At 39.5% G+C, this 20,468-nt stretch overlaps 1 protein-coding gene across 4 annotated transcripts in view; it reads left to right on the top strand.

The window, feature by feature from the left end:
- Nucleotides 1-39: 39 nt before the first annotated feature.
- ABCD3 (ATP binding cassette subfamily D member 3) overlaps nt 40-20,468 on the top strand; it is a 32,870-nt gene continuing 12,441 nt past the window's right edge. Inside the window, exons 1-7 of one of the 4 annotated variants that reach the window (XM_055724579.1) lie at nt 40-173; nt 13,627-13,663; nt 15,980-16,081; nt 17,593-17,681; nt 18,544-18,613; nt 19,496-19,593; nt 20,250-20,373. In XM_055724579.1, coding sequence (XP_055580554.1) covers nt 61-173; nt 13,627-13,663; nt 15,980-16,081; nt 17,593-17,681; nt 18,544-18,613; nt 19,496-19,593; nt 20,250-20,373 — 633 coding nt within the window. In that variant the 5' untranslated portion in view covers nt 40-60. Of the gene's footprint in view, nt 174-472; nt 637-1,123; nt 2,328-6,933; nt 7,016-13,626; nt 13,664-15,979; nt 16,082-17,592; nt 17,682-18,543; nt 18,614-19,495; nt 19,594-20,249; nt 20,374-20,468 lie in introns of those variants that run through there. The other 3 variants (XM_027814355.2, XM_055724580.1, XM_027814354.2) reach the window with 3 other exon arrangements.

Genomic DNA, 20,468 nt, shown 5'->3' with positions numbered 1-20,468 from the left:
CCCGCTCGGCTGGCCTCGGCTCCGCTCGGCTCCGCTGGGCTCCGCGGCTGTGCTTGCACCATGGCCGCCTACAGCAAGTACCTCACCGTGCGCCACTCCGCCGTCGCCGGCGCCGCCGCCGTCTGCGCGCTCCTCTGCCTGCTCAACAAGCGGCGGGCAGCAGCCCAGCACGGGTGAGCGGCGGCGGCGGGGCCGAGGGAGCGGCGGGGCCGGGGGCCGGGGCCAGGCCCGGGGTGCGCGGGGCGGGAGGGGCCGGGGGCCAGCCGCAGGCCGGGGGCGGGGGGCCGAGGCGAGCCGTAGCTCTGGTCGCCCCCCTCGGCCCGGCGGAGGGGCAGCCTGCGGCCCCGCTGCTGTGGGGCGCCGCGGCCGGCGCCCCCTCGCCGGGGAGGCGGCTCCTGTGGGGGTGGGTCAGGCTCCTTCCCCCTCCCGCCCTCCCTGAGGCGCGGTCGGTGCCGCGGTTGCGGGTGCCCAGCTGCCGCCACCTTGTTACTCAAATTATACTTGTTTCCTCCGTTTTCCTAACTGTGAGCTGATCTTAACGAACAGTTGACTCCTAGGGATGTCCTAGGACGCCATGTCTGCGTAGGCAAATAATGGACCCCAGCTGCTGGCTTAATGCTGCCGTGTGACAGTAAGGTACACGGGTAACAATTTCAGAGAGGTACTATGTGCTTATGTTGCTTATAAGGATGCCTTACCGGTGTACGTGGGCTAGGGTGTGTGTTTGTTCATCTCCTGTAAAGCACTAGGCTACCATATAGTGTGGCAGATGAAGAATACACCTCAGGCTCCATCCTTTCATAATTTTAGTGTATTAGTGGCTGTAGGTTATTTGCCATATGCGGAGGACCCAATGTGTTGCAGTACTACAGTTACATATTTTGTGTAGTCGCTACAGCCTTATCCTGCTGCTAGATCTTGATGGTGAAATGGACTTAACACACTTAAGTAATAACATACCTGTGATTAAGCAACAATCCAGTTTTATTTTACCTAATTCCTTCCATACCTTTAAGAGCTTTGTGAAGTTGGGTAACTTTGTTGTATAATGTCAGAAATCTATATGTTGCTGACAGTTCATGCATTTGGTACCTTACATTGTTTGCATGAGAGTAAAAACAAGATCCCAAACTATTTCTGAAAGTTACTGTTCTATCAGACTCTTAGGGAAGGATGATATTTTGCAGGTATTTCTGCTTAATTTAATGAAATACTGTTGTAAAAAAGGAGAAAAACTATATAGAAGGGCCTAAAAAAAGAAAGCTGGCTGTTACTGACACTGTACTGCAAGCTTTTCACACTTAATGTATTACAGTGGTGTTTGTAAGAATGACCAGGCCATGCAGATGTTCTGGCAGCATCTATATTTTAATTCAGATCAAGCCTATTCTTTTCAAGTGAACCTCCTAATTGTCCTCACTTACCTTTCCCTGCCTTTATTGAGGAGTGATCATGGAGCGCATAAGCTGGATTACATCCAGGTTGGAACACATCTTCAAATGTGGATGCAAGTCCAGGGTAGTTTTAAAGTGCATTTAGTATATTCCCACTACTAGTAGTGTTCAGTTGACAGGAACAGGCTAGCAGCTGTCCAGAGTGGACTCTGGGTTGTCCCAATAAACTATTTTGCTTGCAGATCTTCTAATGTTGATCTGCAGGACTTGTTGGCTTGAGAGTAAATATATTGAAAGTGATTGTTAGCCTTAATGCTGAAGACTATGTTTGAAATGTGTCCTTCGTGTATGAATCTTTGATTTTGCTTGGTACAGTGTTAAAAATCCAAGGCATTCATATATATTAAGTGGACCAAACACTATTACAAGATGAGTGAGAATTGGAAAGTGGAGATAAATTACGAATTATGTTCCAGCTAATTCAGCAATTGAATGGAATTGTGTAAGCCTGATCTGATCTGCCCCTTTTCCTCTAGCTGTACTGCAGTCTTTCTGGTACCTCGTCCTTTACTTGTGTAGTGTACCTCTCTCAAGCAATCCTGCATTCTCAAATCCAACAGATATGCAGTTGCTAAAATAAGTACCATGCTTGCAAACTTGATTGTTCCACTTTTGTGTATGTGTTAAAAGCATAAAGCTGTGGAGTCCCTCCACAGTTTAGGTCTTATTTACTACTGGTACTGTATTGTGGCCATAGATTCCAAACTCTAATATCAACATTCAGTTATTACAGTAATAGCTGTGCTACTGCTTGAATACTATTTTTGAAGATGGTTTTTGCCCACTGATCTTCATTATTTTCTCCATGTTCCCCTGTGAGGCAAAGCTTGCCAGGAGTCTTACAGAATGCAGCCTATCAAGACTAGGCAGTAGGTAAGCTACATTGCCTATACCACCAGCCTAGGCAAAAGCATCCAGTTATTACCATTGCCTCATCTTCGTTTAGTCTCATTAGTTCATGTATCATTCATTTCTTAATGCTTTGTTGCTAATGTAAATTATAGCATACTTTTGGAAAGTATTGTCATTGTGCCAAATCTTTACATATGCCAGCATCCTTGTGCTGGTATATGATGCTGACATATAATAACAAGTGGTAAACCTTTGTGTAGTAATGATAAACATCTCCAGGGCCTAGTGTACCTTCTAATTTCTGCATTGTATTTCTCTCTGCCACTTTGGGAAGAGGGAGAAGTTGGGAGGGTATGGCTGTCTGAAATTTGTTTACTTATTCCTGTGGAGAAGAATTTCACTTGGCAGTCTAGGTAGTCTGGAAAAGGACTGGTCGTGTATTTGCTGCTTGACATTGACTGAGTAAAGTATCTGAGGAACAGTGGCGATTTAGTTTTGTATGTGTGAATTCTTTTGTTAACCTTGGTATATAATGCCTGAAAATGTTGTGTCTTGTTAGTGTGAGATGAATTTCAGAATCTTGAATTCTGGAAGATGAAATTCTAGTTTCAAGCTTCCTGAGGGCAAGGGTAAATGTTGCAGACCTGAATATAAACTGCAAAACACTGGCCTTAACATTCAAGTGAACCATGGAAGTGTTCTAGTGCAACTGCAAACTTTACCTGCAAAACCTCTTCCTTCCTTACATAGTTTATTTAAGAATACACGCTTAAGTATTTATGCTTACATATACTTTATGTTTAAAATAAGATATGCTACTATATCATGTTTTCTTGGAATAACTGTCTACTGTTTTATTTTGGTGCTTTTTTTAATTTTCTGCTGGAGTTCTGCAATAGTTCAGTATCACTACTGGCTGAAGTTGAAAAGTACATAACACACAAATTAAAAAAAATAATAAAAATCTTACTTAAGCAAATCAGATTTATTTGAATGTGTAACAAAAATGTTATCTTGCACACACTTTTCATATTGTGTGTTAATTTTGATAGGGAATAATCAGTTATAGAAATGATAGCAGGAAGGAAAGAAGAGGCAACTTTCACCTACTTTTCTGCTGTCAGACAGTAGGGGCAAGGTCCAGTACAACTCATATCAAGTAGTAATGTATGAATAATTAAGCTGTATATGTTATGCTAACCTGTCTTAGTAGGTCAAAGATCACTTAATTAATGCTAGCTGGATTAGTCACAGGTGCTCTTCTGTAAGAGCTATTATATTGCTCATCAGTTCTGCACAACTGAGAGGTGGTATCACTTGTAGATTGCAATATATTTTAACCACAACTTTCTAAAATCCTCCAAAATAAGAATGACATAGAATTGTTTACTTTTAGTAACTTCCTAGTGTTCCGTGTTGCTTCCTTGGAATAAAACATGGTAGGAAAAAAAGCACTGTTTTACTACTTCACTTGCTGTTCTCAAAAGGTTTGTTTCCTTGGAAAAGCTTGCTTTCTTCTTGGGAAGGGAGAAGTTGTAAGTAAATGCAATTATGACTTGAGTTGTATTTGGTTTTTTTAGAATCATAGTTGTAGCTTCTCAAACAAGACATTATCCTGGGTATATGATACAGGAAAACCCAATCATTCCATTCTTTTTATTCTCTCCCTAATCCTGCCTCAAACGAGAAGCAGCACAGGATTTGATACGTAAAGGAGATGGATATTGTCTCTTACCCTTCCAGTGAGAATTGTTCCTGAATATCCATGTAGCTTAAAATGAAGTACTTGCACCAGTGGAGAATGAGCTTGGATTACTTTCAGAAAGAAGATCTTTAACTCATACAGCTTTCTGCTAAATGGAAGGGACTGAAAGGAGTAAGAAAAGGTAATTAGGGTAAAGAGTTTGGAACTGCAAAATTAGAATTAGGGAAAGGCAATAAACAGAATGGAGTTAATAGTAAGGAACTTATAATATATGGAAAGGTGACAAAGATTTTAGAATCTGCTCATAGATACACCGGCCTTTCCAGTCATCCAGCTGTGTCCATTAGAATCCAATTTGGTATGAACTGAACTTCTGAAGCAAGTGTTGGCATACTTCCTGTGGACAAAAAAAGTGCCTAAGAGCAGAACAGTGTGTGCTTGGGGCTTTAGGAGTTAGACGTGCGTAAAGCAAGGGGAAAGGCTCATTTGAGTGAGAGATCAACAGAGTTGACAAAGTATATATCAAATAGGTTTTTACACGGTTTGTCTTAGGTGACATGCAACTTGTGCACTTGTCTGTCATTGGGCTTCTCAGCCTTTTTCATCTGACAGAGTGGAAGTACATGCTCAGCTTAATGTCATCGGCTAGACTGCCATGAACCTACAGTTTGGCAGTGATTAATAGAAGTACAATCAGAAGTGGTAGACACATGTTCAAATATTTGGAGGAGCTTTCAAATATAATACAGAAGCTTAAGCATAGCAAGTGGCAGTTGTAACTAGAAGCAAGATTTTTAAATTGTAAAATGCATTTTTATTCCATTTTTGTGTATTTAGGATGTTACTCTCTTTTGTTAGTTTGCCTCATTTATTTAGGTTCTGAAGATGTTTGGGTGAGCCTTGCTAGTGTACTTTGCATGAAGGGACCTGTTCTAGTCAAGTCCCCTGCGACTGATTGACAAGAAGAGTGAAATTATATTGCTGTGGATTAATAGACTGCTTCAATCCATGTAAAAGCTTTAAAGGGAACCTGTGCTGCTTTGTGAAGTTGGCAGGTGTCAAAAAAACCTAAACCTCTGTGCCAGCTACATTAAAATAGGTTTATCCAAAACATGAATGTGACTGTTTAGTCCACTGCTTGCTGTATGTAGAATCATTTAGTTTGGAGAAGACCTTCAAGATCATCAAGTCCAACTGTTACCCAGGACTGTCAAGTCCATTGCTAAACTATGTCCCTAAGCACCACATCTACATGTGTTGTTTTTTTTTTTTTTAAATGCTTCTAGGGACGACGGTTCCACCATGTCCCTGGACAGCCTCTTCCAATGCTTGACCACCCTTTCAGTGAAGAAATTTTTCCTAATATTCAATCTAAACCTCCCCTGGCACAACTTGAGGCAGTTTCCTCTTGTCCTGTCACTTGTTATCTGGGAGAAGAGACCTATCGCCACTGACTAGAACCTCCTTGCAGGCATTTGTAGAGAGCAATGAGGTCCCTTCTGAGCCTCCTCTTCTCCAGGCTAAACAACCCAGGTTCCCTCAGCCGTTCCTCATTGGACTTGAGCTCCAGACCCTTCACCAGCTCTGTTGTCCTTCTCTGGACACACTTCAGCACCTCTACGTCCCTCTTGAAGTGAGGAGCCCAAAACCGAGCACAGTATTTTGAGGTCTGGCCTCACCAGTGCAGAGTACAGGGGACAATCACTTCCCTTGTCCTGCTGGCCACAGTGTTTCAGATACAGGCCCAGGATGCTGTTGGCCTTCTCGGCCACCTGGGCACACTGCTGGCTCATGTTCAGCCGGCTGTCAGCCAGCACCTCCAGGTCTTTTCCCACCAGGCAGCTTTCCAGCCACTCTTCACTTACTGAGGGTGCACTTGATCCCCTTGTCCAGATTGTCGATGAAGATATTAAACAGGAGTGGCCCCAATACCAAGTCCCGGGGAACACCACTTGTGACCAGCTGCCAGCTGGGTTTAATGCTGTTCACTGCTACCTGTTAGGCTTGGCCAGCCAGCCAGCTTTTAACCCAGTGTAGAGTACATCTGTCCAAGCCATGAGCAGCCAGTTTCTCCAGGAGAACGCTGTGGGGGAGAGTGTCAAAAAAACCCCAACAAACAACCAAACCAAAATAAAAAAAACCCAACCATATAGATAGGATTACTAGAAAATGTATCTAAAACCTAATGTTACAGAAAATCCTGCCTGTGGCTCAGAAAACCCTTCTTCAGCTGGAGGGTATGGAGACAGGAGAAACCAGATGACTCAACCCCACTCCTAGCATTCAGACTGCCTTTGTTTTGGGCCGGGGTAGTTAATTAGTGGTTTCTGTCTTATTAAGTTGCATAAAATGATTGTTGTCTAAGCCAAGATCTAGCGCGTGTGTAAGTGTGAAACTTTTTTTTTCACCTTGCAGGGAACTAGCTGGAAGTGTTTTTCCACTGTTACCCATGAGGGAGAGCTACAGCCACAGTTCAGGCTAGAGCACAAGCTTATGGAAAAACTGGTAGCTCTGAGGTTTTTTCTTTACGTATTACTTTGTTATTGAGATGCAGACTTCTACTGAAACTCAGAATTTTCTCTACAACGGTTCTGCTTAGTTGCCACCTTCTCACGTTTGTAGAAACTTCTTGAGTAGCAATTCAGAGCCCCTGCTTGCAGTGACATAACGGTCTGTAACCTTCTCAGTCTCCTACTTGGTTGCCTGAATGCATTCCCCTCACATTATTTTTGGTCATGCTGCAAGTAGCCACTAACCTAGAGCCAAGAAAATTGTGCTCTTGGTTTCTGTGTGTGCTCAGGCTGTGCTGCGTAAGTGGACATGCTTTTGGAGCGTGCCCAGGCTTCTGAGTAAGGTTGCTGCCCTTGACCTGAAATAGCTGTACTGTTGCGCTCTATTCATCTGTGTGGGGTATGCAAGACGAAACTGTGTCTACCAGTGAGCGTGCTGTAAGCAACACTGTATTTTTCTCATTATAGCTGTTACTTCTTTACACTGCAACAAGGTATGCATTTGCATTCCATCTTCAGTCATTTGAATGTATTCTGTCTTTACAATGTCTCAGTAGTACCTTTACTGCAAAACTAACCTGAAAACTGCACAAATAATCGTGAACTATTAGAAAATTGATTATCTTGTCTGTTTTGTTTTTTTAAAGCTATGGAAATTGCCCATGGCTGTTTGAGAATGTAAGATCTGCAAAATGCAAATGCTAATGTTGCTTAGAAGTAACAACTCTTTAAAAAGCTCCACTTAACCCTAAAGCAGATATTCTTCCTTTGCATTGTGTTGGGCAGAAGTTTGTCATCTTACTCCAGAAGGAAGGTAGCATGACCTAGAATTTGTAGCTTTCTTTGCAGTTAAGCATAACACTTTCAAACCTTTATTTCCTCTTGACCTGTCATTAAACTGGAAGTCTTGGTTATCTCTCTCTCCATGTGCAATTCCCTGTTATGCTTAGTTTGGTGTAGATTGTTTCCACTGGACTTTGTTCTGGCATGAGACAGGTATTTCTAGAGACAGTAATTCTTTAACTTTTTCCTGTTTGCCAGTAAATGCCACAGAACTAGTGTTCTTGAGACCTTTCAGTAACTAGACTCAACAGCCTCTTAAAGGTTTTTCCCAGTTTCTCAACTCTTCTTCAGTAGTGTTGCGAATGATCCTTTTTGAGTAACCACCATAGTTGTATGTTTCTTTAGAGAGAGTATCTTCACTGGTATGGAAATAGACTTAAACCCAAAGACTGAGAGCTGTAACCAAGACTTATTTGGAGACTGAAATTGCGTGGTATTATCAAGTTTTCTGCCTCCCCCCTGTGCTACATTGCTGCCCTCAAAGTAGGATCAGCTGCCAAATGCTGGTACAGAGTCCTGAAACTCTTAATTAGTTTCTTTAAAACATTTTGCTGGTTTTGGCTAGTCATGTTTCCTGATGTTGAGGAAAGTTATTCTGTGTTGCCTACTGTCTGTTGGGTAGGTATTTGTCTATTTACTTACATTTAGCAAGCTGCTGTTCAGTTACCATGCATGCATGAATGAAGAGTTTGGTGTAGTTGTGTCATCCCAGTACTGCTGATACCTCGCTTCACTTGTTGCACGAATGTTTGCTGTAAAAGTTCTGTGTGGTTAAATAATGGGTAGCCAGCTCCATATGAGGTGCTGCTTTTCCTGAAACTTCCTCAGGTGATACATTTCCCATTATATCTCTAGCCTTGCTGTGGTTTGGTTTGTTGGTGGTTTTGGTTTTGTGGTTTGGTTTTTTTTAAGTAAAATCATAAAATAATTTCGGATAGACGGTACCTCAAGAGGTCACTTAATCCAGGTGTCTGCTCAAAGCAGGATCCACATTGAATTCAGACCAGGCTGTTGAGGGCTTTGTGCAGTCATGTCTTGAAAACATCCAATGACAGATTCCAGTTTTGAACAACATATTGCAATGCTCTGTTATTGTAACAATGATTTTTAAATTTTTTTTTCCTTATATACAGTTAGAACCTCCCCAGTTCAGTTCGTGCCTGTTGTCAGTCTTCGCTGTGTGCCTGTGTGAAGTCTGGCTCTGTCTCAGTGGCCTCTTAGGTAATGGAAAGTTGCTATTGGGGTCTCCCAATGCTGCTTTTTCTCCAGGATGATCAAGCCCTCTTCCCTCAGCTTCTTCTGACAGTTGTGATGGCCCTCTGCAGTAGGCCATCTGCTGAACCTGCTCAAGTTTACCGATGTATTTTTTTGTACCGGGGGTCCAAAACTGGTCATAGTACTCAGTGTCATAAATGGCAACCTTGATAAGGAGTGTGTAAGACATTGCTGTAGTTAAGTGTACGTGAAAAGCCATTTTTATTGTAGTCACTAAGGTGTTAGTTTGATTTGAGTCTGGCTTTAAACACCCTGAGTGTAGAGAATAATTTTGAAAGAATGTATTGGTTTGTGTAGCCTGAAGGTAGCAGTCGGAGGAAACACCATGAAAATTCATGTAGATTAAACTTATGCTGACCTTTGTATTTTGTTACCATAGATAGTCACGTGAAACAGATAAAAGTTGGGGGGGGGGGGTTTAATTATTATTTTAATAGGACTGAGTCTTTATAGAAGCTCCTTCTCTCCCCACCCATAGTATAGACAAAGATATTTTAGAATTACTTAGTCTAGGTATTCTGAATGTTTATTCCATGGATGGATCATCTGAATCAGAAGTACTTTGTATCTCATTCTGTGTGATTTGTTCTCAGCTTTGTGATCTGCATTGCTGCAGAGGGGTTGCTGCATCAACCAGGATGATCTACAGATGAAGTTCTACCTTTGCTCGGTCAAACTGAGTAGAGATTGATTCATTGATTGCTTGAAAACTTAAGCCTGAGACAGTGGAAGTTTGGGGAAAGACTTGATTAGTGTAGCAGAAGTACTTGCTGAATACAGGCAAAGAGAGATGTATATAATTAAGATTTTTTTAATGCTTCCTGAGAAAATAGTGAAGAAACACTTCTTAGGTGTGGTTTTATGTTGGAATATTCTGTGTTCCTATCCTTATCCAAAGCTATGCAAATAAATAGATTTGGCTCAGTCTTAGAAATATTTTAGTACCATCATTTTTCTTATATTGTTTTTTCCCTATATGTTGTCTGGGTAACCCTTCTCAAAAACTTCACCATCACTACCCCTTCTTGTCTGTAAGGGCATGAAGGAAGCTCAAAAGTCAGTCTGCCCATCATCTGCTTGTTACTTAATGAAATCTGTTATTTCATTACTGTATTGGCAGGTCTTTTTTCATAACTCCCTGGCAGTAAACTTAGTTTCAGTCAAGCGTTTTACGTGTAGAAAAACTGAAAAGCAAGCAGACACTGGAGATGGGTTATAGTAAGTTAAGTAATTCTGCTACACAACTCTCTATTGTATTGGTACAATAAGAGCTTGGAGGAAAGCTAGCTTTTGTATTTCTACAGGGTTTATTATTTCAGAGAAATAAATTGGAGCAGTTCAATATAAAAGCTTTCATGTAGTTTTGAGTAAATGTTACTGTATTTGTGCTTGACTTAGGCTTGCAAAGTGTTCTCTGCATACGTAAACTTTCATGCTTCAGTTTAAAATCACATTATTATTTTTAACCTGCATTTGGGCATTCATAAGTTCAAAAATGTTATAATTCAGTTTCCTGGATGAGATTGTGAATGCCATACTTTGGGGTTTTTTTTTTTCCATAAAGTCACCTTTGAACATTTGTTCTTGTAGTCTTGCATTGTCACCATACCTTTCTTTTGGTCACCTAAAGCAAAGTCCTGTATTTTCTTAGTATCTGTAATGTAACAATCGAATCCTTTCTGATAAAGTCTTAAGTGTCAGGGGAACTGATGGCTGGAAGTAAAAAGGCAGTCCAAAGCCAGGGCAAGGCAGGAGAAAAATCACAGGACTTTCTGATATAGAAGGAAACGGGGAGAAATGAGTGGTGAAAGGTCACTCACAGTTCTGACTTCAAGGTAGAGAGGAACAGAATTATGTTCCCTAGGGGACACATTTCACATCAGTGGTGAATTCAGTGCTACTGTCATTCAGACTGTTTGGAAGTTTTTTTATACTTCAGGATCTTTCATTGTCCCAGCCAGGTCAGATTCAGTGCCAATACATATACTCAGGGAAGGGTTTCATTGTAACTACACTAAAGATCAAAAGTAGAGCTCTTCTGCAATTTTATGGTAGCTGTCTGAATTGTAGTAATATTGATTGAATAAGCATGTAATTAATTGTACTAACCTGAGCTGTATCATAGCCGTTACCCTACCACATCGCCAAGTCAAGCATCAGTAGAACGAGCTTCAAGGCACTCCTACGAGAATAAAACGCGCAGTTTAACTCAAACCAGAGCGTGCTATGTGTGGATAGGGTAGTCGCTGAAGTTAACACTGCAGCAGGAGGCAGCCTTATGTTTCTGTTCCAGGCAGTCCTTATGCTGTGCTGCTCAACACCGGCCTCTACACCAGAGGAGTTACTTGAAATCGAGAATTTGGACAGCGTCCACTCACCGTCCTTCACCAATAAGGCTTGTGATGCGCAGCATTAAGTAAATGACAGGTCTGGAATAACAGTGAGCTTGAATCTATTCCAAATGTTAGAGCTCTCTGCTGTAACCAGATAGTCTTGTTGTATTCCTGCTGACTAATTGAGGGTGTTACTTAGTCTTTAAATTCAATGAGATTGCAACCACAATCTCACAGAATAGTTTAATGGAGTCTGGAGCAGTGCCAGTATGTATTGAACTGAAAAAATGAGACTCTTGAGAAGGAAAAGTCCTGCAGTAATCAGCCTGTGGAAGTTTTATTCCAGGCAGAACTGTGGCACAGACTTTTGTTGCAAGTAAAATGGTTTACTTGTTAAAACAACAATGGATTATATTTTTTTTAATAGCAAGAGCAATGTTTTAGGAGCTATGTGCCCACATGTATTTTTCTGCTTCTAGATAGTCCATGCTTCGTATATATGATTGTTTCCTTTCTTACTGAAGTATTAATCTTGTTTTGAGCTTGCATGAATTTTTTTAGAGCAAGTGAAGAAAATGCTGTTAAAGCTCTTTTTTCATTAGGTTTTGATTTTACAAATACTTAATTTTTATCTTAAACTTTTAAAGTACAAATTCTGATTAAAAGTGAGTTCACAGTTAAATATAAGATCACTATTTCTAAACAATCCATTCTCCGTAATGGATAATCAGTTTCGACTCAGTTCAGTAGTTTCAACTGCTGAATTTCTCTCAACTGTTCCGTAGGAGAAAATGTATCAATAAATACATCAGAGGTATTCAACTGCCAGAATAATTCTAGGCCTCATCATTTTAATATATTACGATTTTAATGCATTCACTTCTGATCCTTTTAAAGCTGAAATAGTTGTGCATTATGAGTGTTGTGACTGCAAACATTGGCAGGCCTTGAAGCAGCAAAGCTGGGAACTATTAAAACATATCTGGAAGAGCAGCATGCTTTCATTTTACACTACAGCAAGTCATGAATCATCTAGGGAAATACCCACATAGTTTGATAATTTATTCACATTTAGGAATACTACTTTCTCCTAGTCCCAAACCAGATGGGACTGATCCATACTCAAGGACACTTTAAAAAAAATAGATCCGACTTGCTCCTACATCACCAGGATGTAGTCTCTAACTGGATTTTTTTCTTGGACTTTGCACACTGTTGCTGTTTCCACAGACATACTTCCATCATGGCCTAATCAAGTGTTGTACTTCTTCTGAACTTTTATTGAGATATTTCTCCCCTAATCTGCCCTCTGCTGCCCTTCGTGTTCTTTGTTCTGTCTTTTGCACAAGTAGTTTACAAGATTTTTATCTTGTCCTCTCAGGCTTCCGTCTCACCATTACCTTTAATTAAGATCTTGTTAAACTGGCATCTCTCCCTTCTCACTTTCACAGTCTTTCCTTCCCTCCTTTTCTCATATTCTTCTGCTACTCTGCCTCTTCCTTCCATAGTAAAGTTATTTCTCTTCATTGGTCAGTGACATTCATAGATCTTTCTAATAATCAGCAATTAAAAGAGACATGGTTTTATCCTAGATATTGTGCTTTAAAGCTCTGCAAAGAGAAGTGCGAAATGATACTGTTGATAAAGTTGCAGGATAACTGGTTGCATGGCAGTCTGCAGTTGTTTTGATGTAGGCAGAAGGAGCAGTTTCTGCTTCCCTGTAACTTCGTAGGCGCTGTCTTGAAAGTATATGAATATATTAGTTTTAAGGCAGTCTGTTCTCAGTGGGTTAGTGTGATGGCTGAGAAGTGGTAGGTTCCAATTTCATGTGATTATCTGTCACTTTTAAATGACATAAATGCATAAGCTCTTCCAATAGCTTCATGTGCTTATTTATTTGATGCTTGAATGGTCAGAAAATCAGACAGACTGTAACTGTCTTACATCAGCTTGCCTTTCTTAAAAGGAGAGGAAAAAGAATAACATTGTATTTCTGAATGTTTATTTAGCACTAGTTGATAAATACTTTTCCTCTAGCTGCTCAGTAAAATGTAGAAGGAAAATGAACAGGATAAAAACTAGCTCCACTTGCAATACATACTTTTGCAGGAACTTGGTTTCACAAGATCTGATTTTTTTATTTCTGCCCTGCAGTGCATGTTTATGAACAGATCATCTTGATCTATAGTAAAATGTGTTATTTGGAAGTCAAATACAATGCAAAACAAATCTGTTTGGCTTATGTAGATAGTGCAGAACATGAAAGTTGGGTTGCTTGGATTGCTGAATCTACATTCATGTAGTTTTCATTTATGGTCTGTGGAACCATGTAGCCATGCTTGCAAAGTGTATGTGAGAAACACAGAAACACCTGGAGTTCATGATGAGAAAGCCAAGGTAAAGTAAAACTCGGAAATGCAATGAGGAGACTTAGTTTCCCTGCATGAAACTGGATCTGGAAGGAGTAAGGTTTCATTGAAATTGTATAAAAACAGGACGTAAGTTTGACATAAACGGTAGCCCTGCTGTGGAGATACCGTGTTGCTTTGAAAGAAATAGATAATCCTAAGCTTTCCATTTTGTCTCTTCTGTGTAGAGATGAACACAAAGAAAAGTGTGTTAATAACAAGCAAAATACTTTTTTTCCTCTACAGTAAAAGAAGTGGAAAACAAGCACTGCAGAACAATGAGGTAATTATTTCTTAATGTAATGTATTTTATATAATTTTAAAGTTTAAAAAAAAGTATTATTCAAGTCCCATAATTGTAGTTTTATTTTGGGCAGGATGGTGGCTATGGTGCAAATGTGGTTTGACACATACTTTCAGACTTGCATTGGTGAAACAAATGAAAGTGTTTAATCACATGTGACTGAAGTTTGACTACATAATGATATGTACTTGATGTGTACCATGTGCTTCTGCATCTGCGCCTTATGAATGTGTAAGGACTAGTGTTGTATGTTTGCCTCTATGCTTAGCAACAAACAGCTGCCTGTAGATTTGGTATAACTTGTATTTGCTTTTTATTTAAAAGAAAAAAGTATGGAACAAGATGCAGAGTCTGACAATTTCTGAAAAGTACTTTAAACTTCTGGTAGAAGGTTTGGTCTTTTCTGTCAATTCATTTGTTTGAAAACAAGATATTATATCCCTTTAAATAAAGCGGGTTTTGTTTCATGTTCAAATAAAATATGATAGTTAGCCCAAAGGGCAGAGCTCATTATTAGAAATATCAGGTAATATGATTATATGAATAGGTAACTACTCCATGTACTTCCATCTTTACTGAAAACTTAAGAAAAGGCTTGTGCTAGGTAAATACAAAGGTGTATGCAAGCATTGTGTTAGTACAGTCAAGGTCTGGCTAGAAGCTATCTGCCATAACCACTTGTATTTTGCATAGCTATACCTATTTGTAAAAATTGTAACTAGCTTTCTCTTATCCGATCCCTCTTGGATTTAGTTATACTGAATGAGGGACTAAGTCTAAGGGAAAAAACTTCTGGGAAAGAAGATATTGGAATTAATGCGAGTGCAACACAGAAGTAGAAGTGAGGAAGAGATGTATAGAGAGGAAGAGTAGGTTCAGCTTGAGACACCAAATATGTTTAGTCGTATACTTCTAGAAACTTCACACGTCAGACATGATGTTTGACATTTCTATTGCTGAAAATAGAGTCATGCTGCTTTAGGCCTGGACAGTAGACTTTAGTTGTTGGAATTACTTGGATTTTTGTGTAAATGATTTTAAGTATTTTTATCATTTACCGTACAGCATCCTGTCTGGCTAGAATTTTTATCCGTGATTTGCATCTATGTATTTTTTTGAAAAGGCCAGGACTACAGTTGACTTCATCCCACGAAAAACAGGAGTATGCTGATTCACAGTATTCAGAGTAAATTTTGTGTTTGCTGGGGCTCAGAGCTTGCACTTGGTGCCCATCACGTTGCATATGTAAATTGTAAGTGGAGAGACTAAGTTGGGCTCTTTGTGCAAGTTTCAGTGGTTTAATCATCTGTGGAAATAAAGAGTGCTTGATAGGGTTGTCTGACTTGGTTAATGGTGAATCACAGGGTACTTTCTTTGTCTTCCCGTCTTGTCTCCCTAGGGTTTTTTCCAGGTTTCCTGTCTTGAATATGTTGTAGTATTGCCATAGGCATTGGTAACATGGGCTTCACATGAGTCTTGGCTAGCAGGGATAGCAGGATTAGGTTGATTAGACAGGACTTGTGGACTTTTTTGTATGCACTTTCAGTCGTTTTTTTAGGACTGAATCCTTGTGTCACAACTGTGAAGGGAAAGAAAGAAAACGAAGAAAAGAAAGAAAAGATACTGGTCTGTTAGCTTGTTAAAAAGTGTTCAGGTTAGTCAGGGAAGAAGATAGGGTTGTACAGAGTAAAATGCAACTGACTCAAAAGGTGTTTGGGTATAGGAGGGGTTTTAAGCCTCATAGATTTAGCTCACTAGTGTGTTGTGCTGACTTTTTATAAGTAAAGAAATAACAAATTCTGGTTTCACTTGAAGTAAGTTTGGTGCTATACAGTCAAGGAGTTAAAACCATTGGTGGTCTAGACAAATGATGGAAGGCATTTCAAAAAATACAGGCTGATGGTGTCTCTTGGAGACAAGCAATGTTAAGAGGTGGGATTGCATTATAATTTGTAATTGGATGTTTTATTGCAGTGGTCTGCATGGTTTACGTATTGCTTTTAACATGGATTTGAAATAAATGCTATTTTGTACCATGGCTATTTCCTGTTTCGGTTTGCTTTGATAGCTTAATTTGTTTGCTTAGGATTTCTGTTAGCTGTGAAGGCATAGGCTCTGGATTCTTAACACTTCATTTAACTTGTGTGTGCAAGTCTTAAACTGGGGGAAGATTGCAAATGCTGCAGAAGGAAGGTAGCTGTAAATAACTCAGACAGGGAAAATACCACATCAACATTTAAATAATACGTTACCAAAAAAATCTCACTTTCCTTGTTTTGCTTGTCCTCCATGCAGCAGAAAGAGGGAAAGAAGGAGCGAGCAATGGTGGACAGAGTGTTTATTGCAAGAATATGTCGAATCCTGAAAATAATGGTCCCTAGAACGCTTTGTAAAGAGGTAAGCATTGCCTGCAGTAACAAATGAGCATTTTTTTGAGTCAAGTTTTCTTTTGTAATTGTATTAGAATTTAAACAAAAGCATATACTTTACTTGAATAGGACTAAAAATCTACATGTATGTTCAGCTGTTAGATAACTAACAAGTTGTGTTCTGGTTTCAGTTACAAGATAAGCCATTTACTGTCAGCTAATAACTATTGTCTGTAGCATATCTTTTAAAAGGGCATCTGGGTTTTGCATGATTCTATGTAAGATAGTATACTTCTCTGTGCAAATATTTCTCATCTTTAAATAGCATGCTGTTCATCCATAATTTTGCTTTTTTAACTTATATCTAGGCCAACCCTTACTGGAAAGTGAATTTGTCAAAAAGTCTGTTAACATCATTTCAGGAGAGCTATGCAGACTGGAATTTAGCAAGATAAAATTGTTTGTCTCAGAAACTTTCTCATACTTTCCAGGACATTTAAGTTTTTTTGAAAGAGCATTAGTTGAGCTCAGAACTTAAGTGATGAACTGTAATACAAGAGCAATGAATTCCAACGTACAGAATGTAGAGCAAGCATGGCAGCCAGCTAGTCTGGGTGAAGAGGGACATTTGATGGCTTATTCACAAAAAGGAAGTACACAGAATGTGGAAGGATGGATGGGAATGCCTCCGAGAGTGCTGGCAGAGCTGCCCTCCAACTTCAAAAGGTTGTGGCCATCAGAAGAGATTACTGATAATCCCCCCAAAACCCAAACATCACTCCCATGTTTCAAAAACAAGTATGCTGGAAGCTACAGGCTGGTCAGCCTCACCATGTTTTTAGTAAGGCTGTGAGCAAATCCTTCTGGAAGCTAACTGGCCACACAAAGGACAAAAAGGTGATTGCAAGCAGCCAGCCTGGATTTACAAGTGGCCGATCATGCTTTATGAACCTGATTGCTTTCAGGGATGAGATGACTGGCTGTGTGAATAAGAGAAATGAGGGTGTTGAATATTTACATTTTTATTGAGGCTTTGAGTGTTAAGGTCTCCCCTAGTACACAGATAGCCACACTGAATGGGCTGGATGAGTGGACATTGAGGTGGATGGAAAACTGGCTGGATTATTGGTCTAAAAGGTTTTTGATCAATGGTACAAGGTCTAACTAGTTACTAGTGGCCCTTTTTTCATTGGAAATTGGAGTAGATGGCCTTCAGAGGTCCCTTGCAATCTATATGACTCTATGCTTATGCCAGAAAGGTGTCTCAGAATAGCAGTAACTTCTTTATCCCTGTAATCCTCCATCTTATAGGATGTGTGCAGTATATGTATCAACCAAATACAGCTTTTTAAAAGACAAAACTTTCTCCATAAAAATTTAATTCATATTTAAAATATTGTATGCTGTGTGCTTCCTGCAATACGTTAGCTGGGGGCAGCAGGGTAATGCTGTTCTGCTAGATATGGTTGGACTACTTACAAGAAAAAAGTGGTAAATTTTATCCATTGTTTAACTGTTACATTTCTATTTTTGTACTAGACAGGTTATTTGCTGCTTATTGCTGTGATGCTGGTAGTCCGCACGTATTGTGATATTTGGATGATTCAAAATGGAACAGTCATTGAAAGGTATCTATAAACTTGTTATTTTAAAGCATTCTTTCAGTGTATAAGAGGGAAAATACACATATTCAGACATTTTGTAGCTAGCTTATTTATGTAGAACAGTTGGAAAACTGGTATAGTTGAAATTGGGGGGGTCCTTATATTTTTTAAAGAAAAAAATAATTTCTAATCAACTGCTTTTCTGCTGTTGTACACATTTGTATGTGTTAAATTATTTTCAGTTCTTTTGGTCACATTTTGTACACTGAAGACTCTAAATCTTATGTTGATTTGAACATCCAAGATAGCACTTCAGAATAGCAGCATAGTGGTTCTGTGTCATAGACCCAGACATATTGCTTGGATAGTGTTACTTCTTCCTACTGAGCTGTTTGGTCTTTTGATTGATAAACAGTGTGTTCAGTCTTGCTGTTTTATAAAGTGTTTTCTGGACCGCTCATTATTCTTGTTGCTGTCCTTGCTAATCGAAGCAAGTCAGAATTTGTCTTGTCAGAATTCAAAATGATACTGTGTTTCAGGAGAGCCTTTCAGTGCTTTGTAGAATGGAAGGACTGCTTTGTTTCTCTCATGTCAGAATCTATGAAAGCAAAGAAGGAAAGGAACTGGTAGTCTGTGACCAGAATTTCTGAGCCTTATATGCAGACGGTTACTGCAGGAGCAGAAGGGAGATAATTGCTTGGTCTGTCACTTACCACTTAACTTACAGAAGTCTGTTATACTTGATCCCACAGCTGATACTACAGACTGCCACGATGACTTTTTTTCTTTTTTTCTGTGGTCCACTGAGAATGTAGCCACCGAAGAACGCTGGTTTATGCTTGCTTATTTCTCTCGTAACTAACTCTTAGCTGATGGTCATTTACAGTGCTATCATCGGCCGCAGCAGAAAAGATTTCAAGAAATACTTGTTCAACTTCATTGCTGCAATGCCTGCTGTAAGTGCTTTTCTTGTGCTGGCTTTCAGTAGAATGTACTTTAAGTGTAAATCAAGAATTTGGGGAAAAGATCTCAAATGAGTGTCTTAAAACCCATGGAAATTAGTTGTTTTACATGCAGGTCTGTATTAAGATGCATTTAATTCTTTGGCTCCAGTGTGTGGGAGACGTATCAGCATGTTTCCTTATTGATTGCAACCGTTTTTCTGATGGATATATTTAGGTTTTCAGGTTGGTTTTCTTGATGGCAATTTTGTCTGATAGCTTAATGTGCCATCTGTAGTACTTCGTAGTAACATCTTATGGATTGGATGATGTTTCAACATTGTAGGTTTGGGATTCTTCTGACAGCACTGAAGGTGAAGATATCTTTTTAGTCTTTAACTTTTATGTTTATTACAGCTGCTTCCGAGACTTGTTACATTGGGGTATTTTTTCTACCCTTTAACTTTTCTTCAGCTTGTCAATCTCTCTGACCTGCACCAAACAGAAATAATTGTTACTACTAATAGATAATGTAATTGGTTTACAATAGATTTAAAACTGCATTGATAAATTTAAGGTAGTTGTTGTCAAATGCTGGTTCTTTTCTAGAGCTTCTCAGAAGAGCTACAGATACACCATATGAACATAGTTTTATATTAAATCTTTTGATGTGGTGAGATCCACTGGGAACAGGAGTTTTAAAAAACACAGACAGAAACCTAATCAGTGGCCCTGTAGATGCTGTATGGTTGGTCTTAGGTGTGGTAATAGTATTACTGACTTCAAGGGGAGAATTCACCTGTTCTGAAGTGTTTGCACAATTTATGCTGCAAACTGATCTAAGTATATTAAGTACATCTTGTTAGCAGAGTATTGAAATACTGTCTCTTATTTTAGATCTCTTTAGTGAATAACTTCCTGAAGTATGGTCTAAATGAATTGAAACTTTGCTTCCGAGTAAGACTTACCAGATACCTCTATGAGGAATATCTTAAGTAAGTAACACCTTGTTAATGTCTAAAGTTTTAAAAACTCAATTGATTAAAGTAAAACCAAATCATTATAAGTACATAGCAAGAAAGTAGCAAGGTGCTTAACGGGTTAGGTGTACTGTTAGAAAAGGTTGCAGTTAACTTGCAGTTAAGGATGGGTGGCTTATCCAGGTTGTATGTGGCACAGATACAAAGGCTCCAAAGTTGTCTCAGTTGGGGGAAAAAAAGGTTAACGCGCTGTAGTGCTTCCGTTACTGGGTCAGCTTCCAAAGTACTTCAGTTGCTTTATGTAGTGCTAATAATCCTACAGACTGAATTGGATGCATGAACTTTCAGTACTGCTTAGGTCTATCTGCACTGGATTTTGGTTGTCACATGTGCTGTTACAGAATTTATGAGGGTTTTTTAACTCTGAAGTGCAGCAGCAGTGCATAGAGCAGCATGGGCCTGAGCTTCAGCTAAGGCATCCTGGAGCCTACGCAGTTCTGCAGGATTTAATGTGGACCTAGTCATGCAGAAGCACAAGTTGTGTTGACTCCATACAGTCATTTAATGTTTGCACTATGTTCGATCGCAGTTGTATGAAGCAGTGGGGTTACAATTATTTGAGACTCCAGGAATGAATTTTTTGCTGCCACTCAGCTATTGTTTTGTTTCAGAGCTTTTACGTACTACAAAATGGGAAATCTGGACAACAGAATAGCTAATCCAGATCAACTCCTTACCCAGGATGTGGAAAAATTCTGTAATAGTGTAGTAGACCTGTACTCAAACCTTAGCAAGGTAAGGCTTTTCAGAGAGAACTCTGAGTAATAGCTGTGGATGTTTAGGATGTGATGTCAGAGCTCAAAACCATTTATTGCATTTATGTGTATTGC

The sequence above is a fragment of the Falco cherrug genome, chromosome 12, assembly GCF_023634085.1.
Source record: "Falco cherrug isolate bFalChe1 chromosome 12, bFalChe1.pri, whole genome shotgun sequence".
NCBI classification, from domain to species: domain Eukaryota; kingdom Metazoa; phylum Chordata; class Aves; order Falconiformes; family Falconidae; genus Falco; species Falco cherrug.
Note: the sequence above shows the minus strand (reverse complement) of the source record. Positions and strands in the feature narration are given on the sequence as shown.